At 44.9% G+C, this 23218-nt stretch overlaps 1 protein-coding gene across 3 annotated transcripts; it reads right to left on the minus strand.

Moving 5' to 3' along the window:
• Positions 1-305: 305 nt before the first annotated feature.
• On the minus strand, positions 306-19413 carry LOC147027927 (ras-related protein Rab-5C-like). 3 transcript variants are annotated; one of them, XM_085877768.1, is made up of 6 exons: positions 19263-19413; positions 11687-11877; positions 11384-11535; positions 4886-5008; positions 2041-2134; positions 306-1669 (listed from the first exon to the last, which is right to left on the minus strand). In XM_085877768.1, the coding sequence occupies exons 2-6, from the start codon at positions 11850-11852 to the stop codon at positions 1566-1568; spliced, it is 639 nt and encodes a 212-aa protein (XP_085733894.1). In that variant the 5' UTR covers positions 11853-11877; positions 19263-19413; the 3' UTR covers positions 306-1565. The 3 variants fall into 3 exon arrangements, with proteins under 3 accessions (XP_085733894.1, XP_085733896.1, XP_085733897.1); XM_085877770.1 differs by lacking the exon at positions 19263-19413 and adding an exon at positions 19111-19253; XM_085877771.1 differs by lacking the exon at positions 19263-19413 and adding an exon at positions 19054-19231.
• Positions 19414-23218: the final 3805 nt, after the last annotated feature.

Genomic DNA, 23218 nt, shown 5'->3' on the forward strand with positions numbered 1-23218 from the left:
TAACCACCCACACCCTCCCTCCAACCAATGCAGAAGTCTTTCGCTAGTTAGCAAAGATGACTGCTTACTGCACGTAAAAGTTTCCAAACTGCATAGTTATCCCAGAATATTTGCAAAATAGAGTTCAGCAGGAACAAGTCCTGCCTGCCACAAGTCCACCTTCGTTTTCACATCAGCACCACAAGAGCAGTATTAACAGTAGCCCCCCCCCCAGGCCTAAAATTATTTGCAGAACCACCACCATGTCCCCCCATTACTTCCTGCCAGAGATCACAAAACTTTACAACACTAAGATAGACAGCCAGTTACAAAATGAAGTTTAATCCACAATTGAATACTGCCCTCTGTCACCAATGCAAAGATGTTGGGAAAATGCTATGCAAAGGGTCAACAACCCCATCAAACTGTTTTTAATAAATCCAGCAACCCCACACCTCTCCCCTCCCCACCCAAAAAATACATACAGCCAAAGTTGTGGTTACAAGCAGTCACACACTGCAAGTTATAGACTTATCACAGGTTTACTGAAGGTGACATCTGCCTGAAGTCAAGTAGTAAAGTCAAAGATGAAAGTTAAGATCTTTACAATCAAAACTTGACAATATAAAGTGACATTGATAAGATGTTAATTGTAGAAAACATACATTTTAATACATGTTCAGATTTACATATATTAAATATACCGAATGGACCAATTTGCATGGTGATCATTTGTTCCGAGCTTAGGACGCATTGCAGGCTGTGGACTCACTCGATGATGCCGGCGAATGCAAACATCAACACAAACTGACTTATTCCCATTGACGTTGGAAAAAAATTAAAAAAAAAAAATGAAAAGAAGAAGAAAAAAAAAAAAAAGAAAAAAAAAAAGAAAAGAAAGCTCAAGCGTTCATCATTATGTACATCACTGCGGTTTTACTTTAACTATGATTTGCAGAATACACGAGTTACCACCACCAAGGGCAAAATAGCAGATTACCAAAGAAACAGGTGGTCAAAAGAAAATGAGCATAAAAAAAAACAACATAAAAAGAAAAGTCGAATAGTGCACTTTGTTACAGAGATTATAAAATAAAAAGATGAGGGAGGATCCAAGGTTTTTTGAAACAATTAGCTCATAAAGAATGTTCATGCTTGACCATGTCCCATGCAAATCTCAATTGAGCTAGTCAACCCAAAAAAAATAATCCACAAAGCAGGAGATAAAAAGAAAAAGAATCGGCAATGGTGGCAACAATGCATTTAAAGCATGACTATTTAAAATTCCTAATAACTCTCTCAAAGATGAACCGCAAAAAAAACAAACAAACAAAAAAAATTTCTGAATATTACAAATCAGCTTCACCCCAAGGAAGCCTAGCTATGAGAGAATCGGGCCATTGGTTACCACCGATGTGCCTTGTAGGGTGTTTAAGCGTCTACCGACAGGAGTGGCGAGCTGCGTACAAGCCGAAACAGAATGGGAGGAGATCAAGATTTTTTTTTTGTCCCTCCATTGTCCACGTCGAGTGAAGGAGCACACGCCTGAAAAATTCCTGGTGAACGAGAGCATGCGCGCCACGGGTTTAGTTGCAGCAAGTAGGCTTGCTGCCTGTGTTTGGCTGGTCCACGGTGAGACGGTCAGATCGATTCGGTGCATTCAGTTGTTCGTTCTTCGGCAGTTTCTTGGCTGAAAGGTAGAAAACCGTTCCCTTTAAAAAAATAATTAAGTACAGTACAATAACAGGAAGAATAAGAAACATTTTTGTGCATAGTTTTCAAATGCAAGGGCAGGAGTGTGGAGGGGAAGGAAGGTTAGAATTGAAGGAAAGGGTCATATGACAGACAAACAGAGACAGACGGAGAGATAGAGACAGACAGGGTCAGACGCAGACATGCAAGTGAAGTGGTTGGGGGGAGGGGAGGGAGTGAGGGGGTTGGTAATTTCCCACCATCTTTGCAAATGCAAGAGATGGACCAAAAATTTGAGTGCATGTACATCACTTGATAATTCAAGTGGAAAAGTTGTCAGTTGAGAAGAAGGGGTATTAGAACACTTACCGATTGCTAGAAAAACGTCGTTGACATTCATGGCTGTTTTTGCAGACGTTTCCATGAATAGCAAACCATTGTCTTCTGCGTATGCCTGGGCTTCCTGAAATGAACCACAAAAAAACAGAACCCACACCTATTCAAAAATCAAGGTATCTTGCAAGGTGTAGTTTTTGATGTTTGAGTTGAAGGAATCATTGAAGTATGGTGAAACATCATACCAAACTTTTACCTCTGCACTCTTGTAATACTTGCTTTCCCCATTAAACTATCTGAATATGAAAAAGATTCACCTTGCACATATCAACTAGTACTTAAACAGGTGGGGCCATGTAGTTTGATGATAATTTGAATTAGCATTTTAATGGAGCATGCAGTACCACAAAAGATGATAATCCATACATTTACAGTATATCATTGTTCACAGTTCTGGTGATTAATGTGGAAGATGTTGAATACTCATCAACTCTAACAAAAGCAAAATGCTTCATCCCACTCAACCCCCCACCTCCCCAAACCCCCTTCCTCTCCATGGAAATCAAGCCTCCCCCTATAGTATAGGGAGGGGGAAAGCTTATACCTCTTGCAGGGTTTGTTTCTACAAATAGTGCCCCCAGTTTTTAATGGTACCTCAGAGTTGCTTAGACCCTGAGGAGTACTAAACCACCATTTAAGTTTATTTCCTTCTTTTTTTCTGTCAATTTCCGAACTGCATCTCAGAGCCGGCTGGGACTTTTGGAATGAAATTTTGCTTCAATAATGGGAAGGAAAAGTATGCAGGGTTGACAATTTTTTTGACCTTGATACAATTTTTCAGGTCATGACCTAAAAAGGCATTTTTCACCACAACTTGACTAAGGTATGTCCGATCAAAACGAAATTGACTTCTCTAGATAGCCGAGGCCATAGAGCAAGCCACACTTATGCTTAAATTTGCATCATACCCCTCCGAGTTAAAGGTCAAGGTCAGATGGTGGTCTGGAGAAAAATAAATAAATAAGTAAAGTTTTGTCATTGCTCAATTTTTCCAATGCGGAATCTCAAAGACCGCTTGGTCTTCCAAGATGTTCTTGCATCATAAGAGGACCTGCATTGAACCTGTGCACCTGATATTTGGTTTGTGTCTTTGACATGCTTTTTACCTCTGCCACCGAAGGTGGATGGACGTTATGTTTTCACCTGTGTGTCTGTTTGTGAATAGGATATCTCAAAAAAGTTTTGGATAGATTTGGATGAAACTTGGTGATCAGGTTTGGCATCTAACAAGGAGGAATTGATTCGTTTTTGGTGAAGATTTGAATCCTGGTCCAGATCACAATTTTATTTTTAAGCGATTCTTCACCATTAAATGATAGGGATAAAACATATGTGTGTGTGTAATATATATATATATATATATATATATATATATATATATATATATATATATATATATATATATATATATATATATATATATATATATAAGGCCCTGCGAGGAGGAGTGATGTAAGTGACATTTTTTTTAATGATATGATGATGATAGGGTAAGGGTTAAAATAGTGCTATATGGCATTAACTCCAAAATGGCCGATGTGTCCCTTACATCACTCCTCGCGGCCCCTCATATATATATATATATATATATATATATATATATATATATATATATATATATATATATATATATATATATATATATATATATATATAATGTCATGATATCTGAAAAAGTTATGGACAGATTCAGATGAAACTTGGTGGACAAGTTGGATAGGTGACAAGAGCAAGCAGAGTAAATTTTAGCTTCGGTCAGAATCCAGATCCGGTCTATCAGTGGGATTAAAAAAAAACGTAAACTAATCAGCCTGGCTACCGAGTTTTTGGGCCAATTTCGTGTATGCATGCTACCAAGTGGCTGTTCTAGTTTTGGATTGTGACCTAATTAACAAAATCACCTTTTGAATAATAAATTTTCCTACAATTTTCATGATATGTTTTATGGATGGACTATCGATGGGGCCACATGTTCTTAAATTTACACTCCATCCCTAAATGTTGAAGGTTGAACTCGTATAGCAATCCAAAAAAAAGACATGGCCATCATTGGATCGTGGGTGCTGGGGGAGGCTTACCCTTGGTGATCGCAGATATCTTATGTGTGTATTTGTTCATCCAATTTTTCATACATGTCAGTTAAAAAGAATAAATGTAGTTTGCAAGTGGGTTCAAGTTCAACAAAAGTACACCATGTGTAAGAGCTGAGCCCAAGCAACAGATGTCGTTTCTGCAGTTTCACCTTGTCGAATCAAAATGGGTTACGTGAACTTTTCACAGGTGCAATTTCCCCTTATTTTTGACATGATTGACAAATCTATCAAAAACAAGTTTGAAAATTTCAAGTAGACCAGGAATGAAAACACACAGATGGGAAGCTATTCCAATTAGTTTTGAGTTTGGTGGTTGAGGTTTATCTTGAGAAGCATCATAGCTTGTGATGGGTGTCAACATCAAGAGCACTATACTTGGATTACAGAGGCTGTGGATTAAAATCTGGCTGAAGGCAGCAGTAATAATATGCTTTTTAAGCTTGTACAAACAGAACTGGCTTCAGAATAATTAACACGTCACCATCAGATTGGTGGAGATAATCCAAGCTGGTTGTCCAATGACTTGCAGGAAGGGGGATAAACTGCCAGCCCTGGCTCGTCTACCAAGCGACACCAGTCCTCAGTGTTGTTGACTTTTAAAAAAAGTCAGATGGGAACCAAAATCCTGTGAATAAGGCAATGTACCCCCCCCCACCCCCAATAAAAAAATAATTGGACAAGATAAACTGCAAAGTTCAAGAACAGGAAGTAGAGCCACATTTTACCTCATACTCCACCACCCTTTGACTAGCCAGATCCGTTTTGTTTCCTGCCAAGGCGATGACTATGTTCGGGTTGGCTTGCCTCTGCAGCTCCTTCACCCAGTTCTTGGCACGAGTGAACGAATCCTACAGGTCGATCACATCACACAACATGCGAAACTCAGGTGACTGTTGTACAACAACAAACTACTGATAACCATCCCATTTTCCACAAGTCAACTGCTTGGGTAAGAGTCCTAGACAAGTCAAAAGTTGGTGTGAACATACAAACAAAAATAAATATGCGAGGCATCAATGTGCAGACTGTCCCTCAGATGGACGTTAAACCGGGTTCCCCGTCTACAAGCATTGGCTGGTGTACGTTAAAGATCTCATGTTGTCCCTCACAAAGAGAGAGTTATTGCTGGCATCCTGAACCAATTCCTGAACACTCGTTTGAGTATCTTTCGTTGAGTGGCGACCCGTCCAGGATCGTAACCCGAGCCAAGAAACTGCTTTGACAGAACTGATGCTCAATAATAATTACAAAAAATAAAAACCAGAAATGAAGTATTGGATTGGGGGGGGGGGGGGTTGACATATGTGCCTATCTGCAATTTTTTCGGTGTATTTACCTGCCAAAAACCATTTATGCCAATTGATTCAAAGGAAAGACAAAGGTGTTATAGATGGCAATGGATATATATGTCTGTCTGTCTGTCTCTCTCTCACAGCCTGTGGCTGCTGGTTGCATCATTGGTTGGGACGCGGCTATGCCGCTGATGCAGTGTCTCCCTTACCAGTGCACTGGTACTCATTTTGCCGACCTCAGAAGGATAACAGGCTGAGTCAACCTCCTGGTGTATTAATTCAGCGGCCCAACGGGGCTTGAACTCAGGACCTTTGGATTCCAAGCTACCGCCCTAACCACTAAGCCAACATCAGGCTTAAATGGATAGCTGCCTCCACAATTACAGCACCTTCAGGAAGTATTCACACCCCTCAACTTTATGGATTAAATTCAAATTTTGTGTCACCGATCAATACAAAATAGCTCTTGATGACAAAGTGAAAACATGTTTTTAGAAATTTTACGAATTAATAAATAATGAAAAGCTGAAATGTTTTACATCAATAAGTACTGAACCCCTTTGCTATGGCACTCCAAATTGAGCTCAGGGGCATCCATTTCCTTTGATCATCCTTGAGATGTCTCTCCAACTTCATTGGAGTCCACCTGTGGCCAATTCAATTGATTGTACATGATTTAGAAAGAAGCACATTTTTCTCCATTACGTCCCACAGTTGACAGCACATGTTAGAGTGGAAAATCCACCATGAGATCCAAAGAACTGTCTAGAATTCAGATAGAATTGTGAGGCACAGATCTGGGGAAGGGTATAAAACAATTTCTAGAGTGTTGCAAGTTCCCAAAAGCACATTGAGCTCCATCATTAGGAAATGGAAATAAAATGGAACTACCCAGACTCTTCCTCGAGAAAGCCGGCCGACCAAACTGAGTAACTGGGCAAGAAGGACCTTGATTAGGGAGGGTACCAAGAACCCAATGACCATTCTGACAGAACTCCAGAGTTCCTTGGTGGAGATGGGAGAACCTGCTGGAAGGACAACAATCTCTGTAGCACTTCACAAATCTAGGGTTGATGGGAGAATGCCAGACAGAAGCCACTTTTAAGAAAAAGGCACTTGACAGCATGCCTGGAGTTTGCAAAAAGGCACGTGAAAGACTCGGAGCACGAGGCAAAAGATTATGTGGTCTGACGAGACAAAAATTGAACTCTTTGGCCTGAATGAAAAGCGCTGCGACTGGTGGAAACTGAGCACAGCTCGTCACGCATCTAACACCATGCCTACCGTGAAGCATGGTGGTGGCAGCTTCATGCAATGGGGATGCTTTTCAGCAGCAGGGACTGGGAGACTTGTAAGGATAGAGGGAACAATGAATGGAGATAAATACAGGGAAATCCTTGAGAACCTGTTTCAGAGTGCAAAAGTCCTGAGGGTGAGGCAAAGATTTATGTTCCAATGGGACAATGACCACAGAATACAGCCAAAGTAACACTTGAATGGCTTCAGAACAAGAACGTGAAAGTCCTTGAGTGACCCAGCCAAAGCCCAGACTTTAATCCCATTGAGAATCTCTGAAAGACACGAAGATTGCTCTTCACTGACTCTCTCCATCGAACTTGAGCAAATCTGCAAGGAAGAATGGGAGAAATTATCCAAATCCAGATGTGCAAAGCTGATGCAGACATACCCAAGGAGACTCAAAGCTGTAATCATGGCCAAAGGTGTGCTCCTACAAAGTATTGACTCAGGGGTTTGACTACTTCTTGATGCAAGACATTTCAGATTTTCATTTTTCATAAAGTTGAGAAAATTTCCAAAAAACATGTTTTAACTGTCATTATGGGGTATTTTGTGTAGATCAGTGACAATTTTTTTTTTTAATTTAATCCATTTTAAATTCAGGCTGTACCAACAAAATGTGACAAAAGTCAAGGGATATGGCCTCCTGTCCGTTGACACAGATTTGCCTTAATACATCTTTCCAAACATCCCATCAATTTAGACTAAAGCTGTGTAGATAGAATACACCGTGAAAAGGAATGGCAACTCTGGGTCACAGGATTTTATTTTTTTTTTGTTTTTGAGCACATATTTGTGAATGCCCCCCCCCACCCCCCAGCCCCTTTCCGTGTGTGTGGGTGTTGTTCATAAAGCACAACATTTTCTCTCAGCTAACTCCCCTCCCCCTCTGTCTGTCTCTGTCCCCTGGTGGTGATCGTTTCCAGACAGTGTTTGTGTGGTATTAATAGTATGATCAGTAGAAAATGGATTTCAGACATTATTTTGTTTCATGTCCTCATTGACGGTCATTGGAGGATGATCCAGAACTGCAGGGTCTACTGGAGTGCTCAGTTCCTCAATACTGACCACAGGCTTGTTGTAGCAACTCTAAAGCTAAACCTTAAATCCTGGAGAATGGTACCATCCCAGCCTAGGCTGGATGTTGGCAAGCTCAGGGATGAGAGAGTAGGTGAGGAGTTTGCGAACAGGCTGAGTGGACACTTGGGGGGGTCTGGGTGCTTTGGGGGGTCCTGAAGAGTTGTGGAGTGCCTTCAAGACCACTGTCCTTGATGTTGCCGGTGGATGTCTTGGAGCTCACCGCAGGGCAAAGAAGAATTTTGTCTCTCAAGGGACACTGGATACCATTGACCAGAGTCGCAGGGCCAGGCTGAATGGCAGAGCTGAGCTGTTCAGGGAGCTGAGGCGTAAAATGGTGCGTGCACTGAGGGTGGACAAGGAGGCCTATGTGCGAGGAATCTGTGAGGGGGTAGAGCATCACCTGTGGACAGGTGATTCTCGTCCCGCTAACAGGGGAATTTGCGCATTGCATTCATCCAAGCCCATCCCTCGGAGCACTGCAGTTCGAGCAGAGAGTGGTAGGCTCTTGACAGAGGAGTCTGAAGTGAAGGCCCGCTGGGCCGGTTACTTTGAGCGGTTGTATCAGGCTGATCCCCCAGCTGTCGAGTTGGACGTCAAGGGTGTTACAATCCCTGTTGCTGACGCTCGAATCAACTGTGGTCCACCTTTGCTTGTGGAAACACGGGCTGCGGTGAACCAGTTGAAACGGGGCAAAGCTCCAGGGATCTGTGGCATCCATGCTGAACTTCAAGGCTGGTGGAAATGCTGCACTCGGGTCGTTGCATGTAGTTTTGTGCTCTGCCTGGAACACAGGCATCATCCCACCTGACTGGAAGAGGGGCCTTGTTGTCCCTCTCTGGAAAGGGAAGGGTGATCGCCAAGACTGCAACAACTACCGAGGGGTGACGCTGCTCTCAGTGCCGGGCAAGGTCTTTCCTCGGATAATTCTTGATAGGGTTCGCCACCATCTGCTTGAGCACCAGCGTCCAGAGCAGTCAGGCTTTAAACCAAAGAGGTCAACGATTGACTGTATCCTTGCACTTCGTGTCCTCACCGAACGCAGACGAGAGTTTCGGCAGGGGCTGCTTGCAGCCTATGTTGATCTCTGTAAAGCGTTCGATTCAATGAATCGGGATGTCCTCTGGAGGATTCTTGGTCTTCGTGGGGTGCCACCAAAACTGATGGATCTGATGTCTGAACTCTACTCTGGAACTGAGAGTGCTGTGAAGTGTGGTGGTACCATCTCTGACTTATTTCCAGTTGTTACTGGAGTTCATCAGGGGTGTGTACTGGCCCCCACACTTTTCAGCACTTGTATGGACTGGATTTTAGGGAGGATGTCGGAGAGATCAAGCTGCGGTGCATCGTTTGGGAATGTCAAGATCTCGGACCTTGATTTTGCAGATGATGCAGTCATCTTTGCGGAGACTCTAGACATCCTTTTGGGGGCCCTCGAGGTGCTGAAAGAGGAGTCGGAGCCGCTGGGATTACGGGTTTCTTGGGTCAACACTAAGATCCAGGCTTTCGGTGACATCTTGGATGCTGCTGTCCTGTCTGTCTGTTTGTGGTGAGGGTGTTGAAGTCGTGGAGAGATTCACTTACCTTGGCAGTGATATTCATGTCTCTGCTGACTGTGAGTCAGAGGTCAATAGACGTCTGGGTCAGGCCTGGGGAGTCATGGATTCACTGGATCATGGGGTGTGGCGCTGCCGGTACCTGTGCGGGAGGACGAAAGTCCGAGTCTTCAGGTCCTTGGTATTTCCAGTCTTGCTCTATGGATGCGAGACTTGGACTCTGACCAAGGATCTGAGACGGAGACTTAATTCCTTTGGTACCTTTGGTCCTTTCCGTAATCCCAGCGGCTCTTCGGAGAATCCTTGGCTATCGCTGGTCAGATTTTGTGTCCAATGAGCGGTTGCTGAGAGAGACTCGGATGAGATTTGTTACCTGCATAGTCCGTGAGCGTCAGTTGCGGCTGTATGGACATGTGGCTCGTTTTCCTGACGCTGATCCTGCTCACCAGATTCTCTCAGCGAGGGAGTCTCATGAGTGGAGGAGGCCAGTGGGCCGACCACGTGCCTCGTGGTTGCAGCAGGTTGACCATCATCTCAAGGAGATTGGGATGGGCCTGGCATCTGCCTGGGGGATGGCCAGACGGAGGCCCCTGGTGTACCGGCGGAAAGTGGACGCAGCGACCCGCTGTTCTGGCACATGCTCCCATACCTGATCTTTGTTTCCATTTTCACTGTTATTCTATAAATATATAAAATGACCGTTTTTACAGCCATTTTTCCCTGCTGTGCAGGGGTTGGCTTTTTTTTCTTGAGGGAATGTTTTTATGGCCGGATGCCCTTCCTGACGCAAACCCTGGTCGCTTCTTACGACACACAGGGATATGGTACACCTATTCTAACCGGGGCATACACCGGGACCAGTACACTGGTACTCATTTTGCTGACCTCGGAAGGATGACAGGCTGAGTCAACCCCTTGGTGTTAATTCAGCAGCCAACGGGGCTTGAACTCAGGACCCTAGGATCCCAAGACGCCACCCTAACCACTGAGCCAACACCAGGCTTTTTCACTGTTATTCTATGCAGAATAATTTTGATGAGACAGTATGAATCATAATAAACGGTCCACCGCACGTCTGCCTTTCCTTCATCTCACCTCTCCTCTCCCTCCCACACCCCTCTCTTTCTCTTCTCCGCCCCCCTTCCCCTCCCCCCCTTTTGCTATTCTCATCAGCAAAGCGACGGGTGGCATTTGCTAGTTGAAAATATTCGAGACTTAATCAAAAGGATCTGGTATTAGCAACTGATTTGTTTGGCAGGACAGCAAGAAAATATTGTGGGATTAAAATTGGTAAACAGTTGGAAGTTTGGCATAAGCATTCCCCAGTTTTGAGATCAAGAAGTGTCAGATACTTTTTGGACAGCGGATCCATCACGTTTCCCTCCCTACCTGCATGCCAATCGCACAGACAGGATATCACAATGAAAAATGAGGGGACCTCAACATGCCAATGACGCATTGTTCAAAAGGTCAACACATCAGGCATCAAATGGATAATCATCAATTTTCATTCTAAATTCACATCCACATGCCAGGAGCCCGTCCAACCATTAGTGGGCGATTTGCTCTTCTTTGTATAGTGGGTGATTCACGCATCCTAGAGGCCGAGACAGAACACTGGTGTGCCACCATTGCTCTGACCCTCCACCAAAGTCTACAGATATACCAATTATGATTGAAAATAAATTAGAAACAAAGCAATTTTTTTTAAATTCAAATAACCATTCATCAAACCACCTAAGGATGGCATCCTATCACAAAGTGGGGATAAAAAAAAATTAATAAATGGGAATTTTTTTTGAAAAGTAATAAAATAAAAATAAAAAAGTGGAAATCTGCGAGCGTGTTTTTGCCCATTTTTCCTTTTGGAGGCAAGATTACACGTATATCACAAATATAGTTTGAACCTCTCCCCCCCACCCCCACCTCCTTCCCAAGCAAAACGTAGAGCAGCCAATTAAAAGGAGGGAAGAAAAAAAAATAAGAAGGGGCAACACACCTGGTTAGTGATGTCATACACAACAATGGCAGCCTGGGCACCGCGGTAATACATTGGTGCTAGGCTGTGGTAGCGCTCTTGCCCTGCAGTGTCCCAGATCTCAAACTTCACAGTTGTGTCGTCGAGGCAGACCGTCTGTGTCAGGAAGGCGGCTGAGATCGGCGCAAGGAATGGCATGGGGTGAGAGCATGACAAGTGCTTGCACAAACTTAATGCGCTAAATTACTCGTATAAACGGCATTCCAATTCATGCACGACTTAAGTTTGAAACAAACAAAAATGCCAAAAACAGGGTAATCTCACCACCAATGGTGCTTTCCTGAAATTCATGGAACTGGCCTTTCACGAAGCGCAGAACGAGGCTAGACTTTCCGACAGCAGACTCTCCCAATAACACCAACTTGAATTGGCACATCTTGCTTCCTGCAGACTGTCCATTTGGGCGGGTAGGTCCCCCACGGTTCGTCATGACCTGACCTCAGGTGGTGTTCGTTCTGGGAGCACAGTCAGTCAGAAATAAATAAGTGAATTAAATTTTTTTTTAAATGGAGAATTCATAGAACACTTTGCAGTCTTGAAATAAATATAATGTAGTAAATATAATGTTGGAATTTAATAAAGAAAACAGCCCCTATATAAAAGGAGCTCAGTCTCAGCGTGCCTGCGTCCATCCGTCAATCGTCCTATAGGGGATACCACTAATCAAGCAGGAATGGTACACACTACACAATCGGCAGTGCAGCACGCATATACGCATGAGGAGAGTTCCTTTCCTGACAGTTTGATCAAAAGAAGGAAGAGGGGTAAGGTGAGAATTTTTTTTATTTGATCTTCCTCTTAGTGTGTTGCATATTATTTGTAATTCAGCATCTAAAAAGGCTGTGATGAATATCCTATTAACACTCTCCTCCTCTTCGCTCCCTGAGTGTATAGCTAGGCCGGTATAATAATACGACGAGGAAAAAAAAATATACAACACAGCAAAAACATGGGCGGTGTCTGCGAGCAATAAATTTGATTGGTTGTGATGATGTAAAATACCGTAATATTTTGTCCAGGTACTGAGAAACAAAAAAGGTTTTGAAAGTGGGGAAAAAATGGCGGTGTCCTTCAGCGTATAATTCAATTGAAATAAAGTAAAGATTTTAAAGGATGCAAAAATAAATAAATAAATAATCTGGAACTTTACCACCATCAATGATGTCTTTTGCACCACCTTGTTCAACATGTTACATTGGTTATCTGTGCCTGTTTGTGTCCTTTGTGATGTCGCTAAAAAACAGTAATTTTCCGATTAGGAATGTTTTTCAATTTTGTTTGATTGCCAGACAGGCAAACAGAGTACAAATAAATATTTCACTCCTCTCTGTGCCTATTCAGAGCCATGGTGCCGTGCTGCTAAACTGGACGTTCGTTTTCCGATGCGTGTTCAAAATACAACATTCAATTGATATCAAGTTGTTACTCGATCATAAACTGACGTTTGTAGACACACTGACAGACAGACGTGAACCCACAGTTTAACCCTGCTTTTCGCTTCGTGTGCGTGGGGTAATAATTAGAGAAGCAGACAACTGGGGCAGGAAGATAAGTAATGGAGGGGGAAGGGGTGAGGGGGGATTTGCAGCATTAGTACAACATAACAAGTATTGTATATCAAACAAACAAAACTTTATTCCAGATTCCTACATTAAAGCATCACCAGCATGGGTCATGAAATTCCCACAAGAAATGTTTGATTTTGTAAACCAAACAAAGGGTGGGGGGGGGGGAGAGAAGAGGAAATGTGACCAAAGAAAGGAGAATCGACATGTTGGAGTGCATATTCAGTTTTTGTCATATCGAATGTTGGAAGTAGCAAGCCCATGATTGTCTCCAGCCCGACTTTGTTACGCTTTCGTAGCTCTTCAAAAACATTTTGAAGGAGATGCAAAAATTGGATCTTTTGAGATATCCATATTCCCAGTCTTCCATTGTGGCAACGGCACTCGTATCGCCAATGTACCGATCTTAAGAACGTCGATTCAAACTTTATGCTGTCGATAACATCCCAAAAATTGGGTTGACAGAAAAACAAGGTCCCATCTGTTTTAACAAAATAATCGGTGGAAATAGGCACAGAATAACTTTTTATTTTCTAGTCTTACCATCTCTGCCCTTTCACCCAGTCCCTCGTGATGGTCATGCAAACCCCTTCATTGTGAAACTCCCTAAATCCAGGCTCGACTGCTCACCTCCACTCTTCTACGTTTCTCTCAGTTGCTACTTGTGGAACCTCATTCCTCAGTCTGATTAATACCACCCTTCCCTCCAGGGCTTTAGGTTGGCATTGCATCAACAGCAGCACCACCACCCTTTCAGGTCATCCTCCATCCCAACCTAACATCGTTTACAATCCATGCTCCCATTTCTAATCATGGCCACGTCACACCACTGCAGTGCATTCTATCCTCTGTCCCCCCTCGATCTTCCACAAGGCAAGACCGCACACTTTCTTGTTCAGCATTCCCATCAGAACTCTTGGCTCATGATACTGGGAATTCAGGTTTAAATTCCATAAACTACCAAATTGTCCATAATCTGCCATGCGTTCATCATTCATGCAAAATAGTCCACCCTTGGAGGAAAAAATAAAATAAATAAAGGTTGGGCTCTTTTCATTTTTAATCCACAAAGGGAAGACCAATTTAACCACCTCATCCAACACGGTTAGAGAGCACATGTGTCACAAAACGTCAATGCGCAGAGGACGAATCACATCAATTGGAAGAACTTGCTAAGGCCAGACGATAAACTGTATGTACCGAGCAGATCCACACAAGCCATTAGAACGCACAAAGGCCGACACATGAAAAGGTGCACAAATCGGTCGAGTGCATCAAGCCACACTTCGGGCACCATTTTCTTCTCAAAGGTCCAGCAGCCAACATGACCAGGTCACATTTCCATGTTGTTTGATCAAAGGTTCCTGCTCGCAGAATGAAACAAACTCGAACTTGGAGAGCAAAGTCATATTTCTACAAACCGCTGACGTGCATTCAAGGGCATGATGAGAAAAATTCGATTGCTGTTGGCACTTCCTGTGGTTACAGACGCTTTCAGTTAACAATAACATCGAGGCCATTACGAAAACGTGTCAACATCAGACTACACAACAAAGACTTCGACCTTCATTAGCAAAGAAACAAAAATTATAAACTACATCGATTGCTACATTGTTTATACTGCCACAACATCCATCCTCACCCACTGCCCCCCACCACCACCCCCAATAAAAAAACAATACTTCATACATGTAAATAAAAACGATGAAAAAAAGCGAGTTTGTTCAGGGCCATTTCAACAATCACCTATTTACCCCTTCCCAAAATCACGTGGACAGACTGTAAACAATGCACCTGTCGCCTTGCGAAACACCTTGTACTGCAACTTACAAAAGATCCTTTGTTTTATTTTAATGGCATCAAACTTGCTCATGATAATTTAACAAAACTCCTGAAAATAGGACGTAATGGCAGAATTGATGAAAAGAAAACATTTAATCTTAGGCAATAGCCCCCTCCTTCTCCTCCTCCTCCTCCTCCTCCTCCTCCTCCACCTTCACATGAAAGAGCCGCCCCCCCTCCTTCTTCACAGGAAACAGCCTCCTTCTCCTCATTCTCCTTCACAGGAAACAGCCTCCTTCTCCTCATTCTCCTTCACAGGAAACAGCCTCCTTCTCCTCATTCTCCTTCACACGAAACAGCCGCCCGTCCTTCTTCACAGGAAACAGCCACCTCCTTCTCATCCTCCTTAACAAGAAACAGCTTCATTCTCATCCCCCTTCACAGGAAACAGACCCCTCCTTATCATCCTCCTTCACAGGAAACAGACCCCTCCTTATCATCCTCCTTCACAGGAAACAGCCCCCTCCTCATGTTTCACAGGAAACAGCCCTCTCCTTTTCATCCCCCTTCACAGGAAACAGCCCCCTCCTTTTCATCCCCCTTCACAGGAAACAGCTCCTCCTTCTCATCCTCCTTCACAGGAAACAGCCCCCTCCTTTTCATCCCCCTTCACAGGAAACAGCCCCCTCCTTCTCAAACAGCCCCTCCTCATCCTCCTTCACAGGAAACAGCATCCTCATTCTCATGAAAACAGCCCCCTCCCTCTCATCCTCCTCCTTCACAGGAAACAGCCCCCTCCTTCACAGGAAACAGACCCTTCCTTATCATCCTCTTTCACAGGAAACATCCCCCTCCTTCTCATCCTCCTTCACAGGAAACAGCCCCCTCCTCAACCTCCTTCACAGGAAACAGCCCCATCATCCTCTTTCACAGGAAACAGCCCCATCCTCATCCTCTTTCATAGGAAACAGCCCCATCCTCATCCTCTTTCACAGGAAACAGCCCCATCCTCATCCTCTTTCACAGGAAACAGCCCCATCCTCATCCTCTTTCACAGGAAACAGCCCCATCCTCATCCTCTTTCACAGGAAACAGCCCCATCCTCATCCTCTTTCACAGGAAACAGCCCCATCCTCATCCTCTTTCACAGGAAACAGCCCCTCCTTTTCATCCCCCTTCACAGGAAACAGCCCCCTCCCTCTCATCCTCCTTAACAGAAAACAGCCTCCTCCTTAACAGGAAACAGCCTCCTCCTTCTCATCCTCCTTCACAGGAAACAGCTCCTCATTCTCATCCTCCTTCACAGGAAACAGACCCCTCCTTATCATCCTCCTTCACAGGAAACAGACCCCTCCATCTCTTCCTCCTCATTCACAGGAAACAGCTACCTCCTTCTCATCCTCCTTCACAGGAAACAGCCCCTCCATCTCTTCCTCCTCATTCACAGGAAACAGCTACCTCCTTCTCATCCTCCTTCACAGGAAACAGCCCCTCCTTCTCATCCTCCTTCACAGGAAACAGCCCCTCCTTCTCATCCTCCTTCACAGGAAACAGCCCCTCCTTCTCATCCTCCTTCACAGGAAACATCCCCTCCTTCTCATCCTCCTTCACAGGAAACAGCCCCTCCTTCTCATCCTCCTTCACAGGAAACAGCCCCTCCTTCTCATCCTCCTTCACAGGAAACAGCCATCTCCTTCACAGGAAACAGCCCCTCCTCATGTTTCACAGGAAACAGCCCCTCCTTCTCATCCTCCTTTGCAGGAAACAGCCCTCTCCTTCTCATCCCCCTTCACAGGAAACAGCCCCCTCCTTCTCATCCCCCTTCACAGGAAACAGCCCCCTCCTTTTCATCCCCCTTCACAGGAAACAGCCCCCTCCTTCTCATCCTCCTTCACAGGAAACAGCCCCTCCTTCTCAGGAAACAGCTCCTCCTTCTCAGGAAACAGCTCCTCCTTCTCATCCCCCTTCACAGGAAACAGCCCCCTCATTTTCATCCCCCTTCACAGGAAACAGCCCCCTCCTTTTCATCCCCCTTCACAGGAAACAGCCCCCTCCTTCACAGGAAACAGCCCCTCCTCATCCTTCAAAGGAAACAGCCCCTCCTCATCCTCCTTCAAAAGAAACAGCTCCTCCTTCTCAGGAAACAGCTCCTCCTTCTCATCCACCTTCACAGGAAACAGCCCCCTCCTCATCCTCCTTCACAGGAAACAGCCGCTCCTTCTCATCCTCCTTCACAGGAAACAGCCCCCTCCTCATCCTCCTTCACAGGAAACAGCCGCTCCTTCTCATCCTCCTTCACAGGAAACAGCTCCTCCTTCTCAGGAAACAGCTCCTCCTTCTCAGGAAACAGCTCCTCCTTCTCATCCTCCTTCACAGGAAACAGCCCCCTCCTCATCCTCCTTCACAGGAAACAGCCGCTCCTTCTCATCCTCCTTCACAAGAAACAGCTCCTCCTTCTCAGGAAACAGCTTCTCCTCCTCATCCTCCTTCACAGGAAATAGCCGCTCCTTCTCATCCTCCTTCACAGGAAACAGTCCCCTCCTTCACAGAAAACAGCCGCCTCCTTCTCAGGAAACAGCTCCTCCTTCTCATCCTCCTTCACAGGAAACAGCCTCCTCCTTCTCATCCTCCTTCACAGGAAACAGCCTCCTCCTTCTCAGGAAACAGCCTCCTCCTTCACAGGAAACAGCCCCTCCTTCTCATCCTCCTTCACAGGAAACAGCCGCTCCTTCTCATCCTCCTTCACAGGAAACAGGCCCCTCCTTTTCATACCCCTTCACAGGAAACAGTCCCCTCCTTCACAGAAAACAGCCGCCTCCTTCTCAGGAAACAGCTCCTCCTTCTCATCCTCCTTCACAGGAAACAGCCTCCTCCTTCTCATCCTCCTTCTCATCCTCCTTCTCAGGAAACAGCCTCCTCCTTCACAGGAAACAGCCTCCTCCTTCACAGGAAACAGCCTCCTCCTTCACAGGAAACAGCCCCTCCTTCTCAGGAAACAGCTGCTTCCTTCTCATCCTCCTTCACAGGAAACAGCCTCCTCCTTCTCATCCTCCTTCTCATCCTCCTTCACAGGAAACAGCTCCTCCTTCACAGGAAACAGCCTCCTCCTTCACAGGAAACAGCTGCTTCCTTCTCATCCTCCTTCACAGGAAACAGCCTCCTCCTTCTCATCCTCCTTCTCATCCTCCTTCACAGGAAACAGCTCCTCCTTCTCAGGAAACAGCCTCCTCCTTCACAGGAAACAGCCCCTCCTTCTCAGGAAACAGCCTCCTCCCTCTCATGAAACAGCCTCCTCCTTCTCATCCTCCTTCTCAGGAAACAGCCCCTCCTTCTCATCCTCCTTCACAGGAAACAGCTGCCTCCTTCTCATCCTCCTTCACAGGAAACAGACCCCTCCTTCTCATCCTCCTTCACAGAAAACAGCCTCCTCCTTCACAGGAAACAGACCCCTCCTTCTCAGGAAACAGCTGCTTCCTTCTCATCCTCCTTCACAGGAAACAGCCTCCTCCTTCTCATCCTCCTTCTCATCCTCCTTCACAGGAAACAGCTCCTCCTTCTCAGGAAACAGCCTCCTCCTTCACAGGAAACAGCCCCTCCTTCTCAGGAAACAGCCTCCTCCCTCTCATGAAACAGCCTCCTCCTTCTCATCCTCCTTCTCAGGAAACAGCCCCTCCTTCTCATCCTCCTTCACAGGAAACAGCTGCCTCCTTCTCATCCTTCACAGGAAACAGACCCCTCCTTCTCATCCTCCTTCACAGAAAACAGCCTCCTCCTTCTCATCCTCCTTCACAGAAAACAGCCGCCTCCTTCTCAGGAAACAGCTGCTTCCTTCTCATCCTCCTTCTCAGGAAACAGCCTCCTCCTTCTCATCCTCCTTCACAGGAAACAGCCTCCTCCTTTTCATCCCCCTTCACAGGAAACCCCCTATTTTGAATAAATTCCTCACATTGCTCTTCTTGCCATCTCCAGCACACACACCTCACCACCGACAGGACGTGAAGCCCTCCCCTCCACTCCACGCGCAATCCTCCGGTCTTCGATCACAGTCCGTCCGCACGAAGCCTGAACGTTTCGTCAAAAACAAACAAAACAAGGAAACATTAAATAAACACGGACGACAGAAAAACACAGTGGGAACATCACGAGTCCATGACCACGGAAACCATATCAAACCGTCAAACAAGCAGACCGCGCAGATGAGAGAGAAGGGGAGAGGGAGAGGAAGAGAGAGAGAGAGAGAGAGAGAGAGAGAAAAAAAATCCGATTCGAAATAACAAACGTCACCGAGTCCACAAGAGCAAGACGCGCCATCTTGCGCCCCACCCGGACGGCACGACTCGCTCTCCACACTGTTCTCAGTTTCACCCTCCAACCGGACACGGCTCTCCCGGGCGCTGCTCGCCCCGATCGACCTCGCGGATCTCGAACACCGTCAGTCTCCACAACGTCAAGCCTTCCCGAGCGAGTTCTCCTCACCGGATGATCGCACTCACCTTGCGAGCTGCTGCCTGCCGGCCGCGCCGCTTCGTGCTGATCGGGACCACCAGGGGGACCCAGAGATCTTGCCAAGTCTGCAGGAGGCGCTGACGTGGTGGTGATGGTGGTGTTGATGTTGTCAATTCCCCAACATTTGATCCATTTATTGGGGTGTCACAGCTCCCACGTGCTCATCCTTTTCCCTCCTAATCCTCATTTGTGCTGCTGGTTCTTCACGAGAATTTCTGGTCCGGGGTGTGAAAGCGGTCATCAGTCATCAAAGGTGGTCATCAGTCGTGGTCTCATTCTAATTGTCTGTCTGTCTGTGAACATGATATCTCAAAAGGTTATAAACGGATTCGGACGAAACTCGGTGCTGGTGGACAGATTGGGTGTGTGTGTGACGAGGACGAATGGATTCGATTTTGGTGAAGATCCGAATCCAGATCCGGCCTGTCCGTGGGATACTAACATGACCTGTTCAATCTGGAGGAGGTGTAAATTGCCTCCACCGAGTGCCGTTCTTGTTTTGATTAGATTGGAGAGGTTATTTGCAAAAAAAAAACAGATTATTAAGTTGAAGGGCACTCGGTGGAGCGCACACCTCCACCACGGAATGCCGGATCCACGAGAACATATCGGGCCCAGGACATTTTTGAAATATCATGCCATACAGTACTGTATCGTTTTTGGCCTCATCTCTCAACGGTGAAGAATCACTTAAAAAATTAAATAATTCTCGAATCCAGATCCGGATTCGGAACTTTCCCCAAATCGAATCAATTCAGCCTTTTCACACACGTAACCTGCTCACCAAGTTTAGTCCGAATCCGTCCACAACTTTTAGAGATATCGTGCTATATATCGGGTTAGCCCTCTCTCTCAATGGTGAAGAACCACTTAAAAAAATTAAATAATTCTCGAATCCAGATCCGGATTCGGAACTTCCCCAAAATCGAATCAATTCTTCCTTGTCACACACACAACGTGTCCACCAAGTTTCGTCCGAATCCGTCCACAACTTTTTGAGAGACGTCCACACAAACAAACAGACAAACAAACTGATGAACAAACAAACAAGCAGTCATAGACTGGTACTTATGAAATCGTCAACTTGACCTCTGACCTTGTCTAATAAAAGCTGTCTCTCGAGAAGGTAGCGACGCAAACCAGAAGTTTCAACGATGATTCTGCACCAAACCATCAAAAATCGAATGTTTTGTTTGACCTCACTGTGACCTTGACCTTTGACCGATTTTGACCAAAATCTAATCAGCGCTAGCCACCACCCTCCTGAATCACGTGGTGTAATTTGACAGTGGTAGCTTCTTCCGTTCTCGAGTTATTTTTTGGATGTTTGACCTCACTGTGACCTTGACCTTTGATCGATTTTGACCAAAATCTAACGAGCACTAGCCATCACCCTCCTGAATCACGTGGTGTAATTTGACATTGGTAGCTTCGTCCGTTCTCGAGTTATCTGTACCAAACCATCAAAAATTGAATATTTGACCTCACTGTGACCTTGACCTTTGACCGATTTCGACCAAAATCTAATCAGCACTTGCCATCACCCTCCTGAATCACGTGGTGTAATTTGACATTGGTAGCTTCTTCCGTTCTCGAGTTATCATGCCAACAAACATACAAACAAACAAACAAAAAATAAACCAATGTCACCCGCAGGTTGACCCGTATCTTGCCAAAAGGTGACCACGTGTGACTTCTTTAAGGTCACACTGAGGTGAACAGAGCTGCTATCCACCAGGAGCGACTCCTTGAGGAATAACTGCCTACGAGAGATTCCGATGAGAATTGTTCTACAGAGTAACCATGAAAAATATGCGTTTGCCTCATAACGTCACCAAATGACGTCATAATGTCTCAAGCTTGATATATCTCGAAAGCACCCATCGAGGTGTTCAATATGAGATACTACACGATATGGTTCCTAAAACTTGAAAATTTGACCTTGGGGTCAAATATGTTTGACCTGAGGCATTAACCATGAAGGTCAAGGCCAATCGCTACCAAAAATTAATCAGCTGAGCGCCAGACCATGAACTATATTCCCATGAAGTTTGAAGACGATCGGATCAAAATTACTCAAAAAATAAGGGTTTCGTCGACTCCCCTGATTTGCGACAGTGACCTTGACCTTTGACCTTGACCTTCAAAATTTTATGCGCTGAAAGGGACCTCTATAGGCCTCTGATATGCGAAGTTACAAAAATTTCCAATGATAACTGTGCTCTGCAGAATTTTTTATACGTGATTACAGACAAACAAACAAACAAAAAAAAAAACATACAAGCTGACTAACATATCTTGCAAAAACTTCGTTTTGGCAAGATAACACACAAACAAACAGAAACGGAAGTCATCAATATACTTACGAAATCTTTAGATTTCGTAAGTAACAATCAAACAAAGACAAACAAACAGATAGAAAGGGGTGAAAACATAACCTCCTTCACCATCGGTGCTGGAGGTATCAAATGAAGGACCGATATCTGTTAGATTGCCTCCGAATCCATCGGATCTCGGAAACGAAACAGAGACCTCCCAATTGGACACCTTGGTAAGCTCGATGTTGTCGGCTTAGGGACACGTGCGCTTGGTGATGCATGCTTGTCTCTCGGCTGTCTTGTCCTCTTGTTATCCTCGTCAGAGGAGAGGGTCCGTTTGTTACTTACGAAATCTAAAGATTTCGTAAGTATATTAATGACTTCCGTTTCTGTTTGTTTGTTACTTAGGAAATCTAAAGATTTTGTAAGTATATTGATGCCTTCCGTTTCTGTTTGTTTGTTTGTTTGTTTGTAGGCACGATAACTGGAGAACGGAAGAAGCTACCAATGTCAAATTACACCACGTGATTCAGGAGGGTGATGGCTAGTGCTGATTAGATTTTGGTCAAAATCGGTCAAAGGTCAAGGTCACAGTGAGGTCAAATATTCGATTTTTTATGGTTTGGTACAGATAACTCGAGAACAGAAGAAGCTACCAATGTCAAATTACACCACGTGATTCAGGAGGCTGATGGCTAGTGCTGATTAGATCTTGGTCAAAATCGGTCAAAGGTCAAGGTCACGGTGAGGTCAAACATTCGATTTTTGATGGTTTGGTACAGAATCATCGTAGAAACTTATAGTTTGCGTCGCTACCTTCTCAAGAGACAGCTTTTATTAGACAAGGTCAGAGGTCAAGTTGACGATTTCGTAAGTACCAGTCTATGACTGTTTGTTTGTTTGTTTGTAGGCACGATAACTCGAGAACGGAAGAAGCTACCAATGTCAAATTACACCACGTGATTCAGGAGGGTGATGGCTAGTGCTGATTAGATTTTGGTCAAATTCGGTCAACGGTCAAGGTCATGGTGAGGTCAAATATTCGATTTTTGATGGTTTGGTACAGATAACTCGAGAACGGAAGAAGCTACCAATGTCAAGTTACACCACGTGATTCAGGAGGCTGATGGCTAGTGCTGATTAGATCTTGGTCAAAATCGGTCAAAGGTCAAGGTCACAGTGAGGTCAAACATCCAAAAAATGATAACTCGAGAACGGAAGAAGCTTCCAATGTCAAATTACACCACGTGATTCAGGAGGCTGATGGCTAGCGCTGATTAGATTTTGGTCAAAATTGGTCAAAGGTCAAGGTCACAGTGAAGTCAAACATCCAAAACATTCGATTTTTGATGGTTTGGTACAGATTCATCGTAGAAACTTCTGGTTTGTGTTGCTACCTTCTCAAGAGACAGCTTTTATTAGACAAGGTCAGAGGTCAAGTTGACGATTTCATAAGTACCAGTCTATGACTGCTTGTTTGTTTGTTTGTATGCACGATAACTCGAGAACAGAAGAAGCTACCAATGTCAAATTACACCACGTGATTCAGGAGGGTGATGGCTAGTGCTGATTACATTTTGGTCAAAATCGGTCAAAGGTCAAGGTCACAGTGAGGTCAAACATCC

This window comes from Eptatretus burgeri, chromosome 4, assembly GCF_056783735.1.
Source record: "Eptatretus burgeri isolate ZD-2024b chromosome 4, Ebu_testis_v1, whole genome shotgun sequence".
In the NCBI taxonomy this organism is placed as follows: Eukaryota; Metazoa; Chordata; class Myxini; order Myxiniformes; family Myxinidae; genus Eptatretus; species Eptatretus burgeri.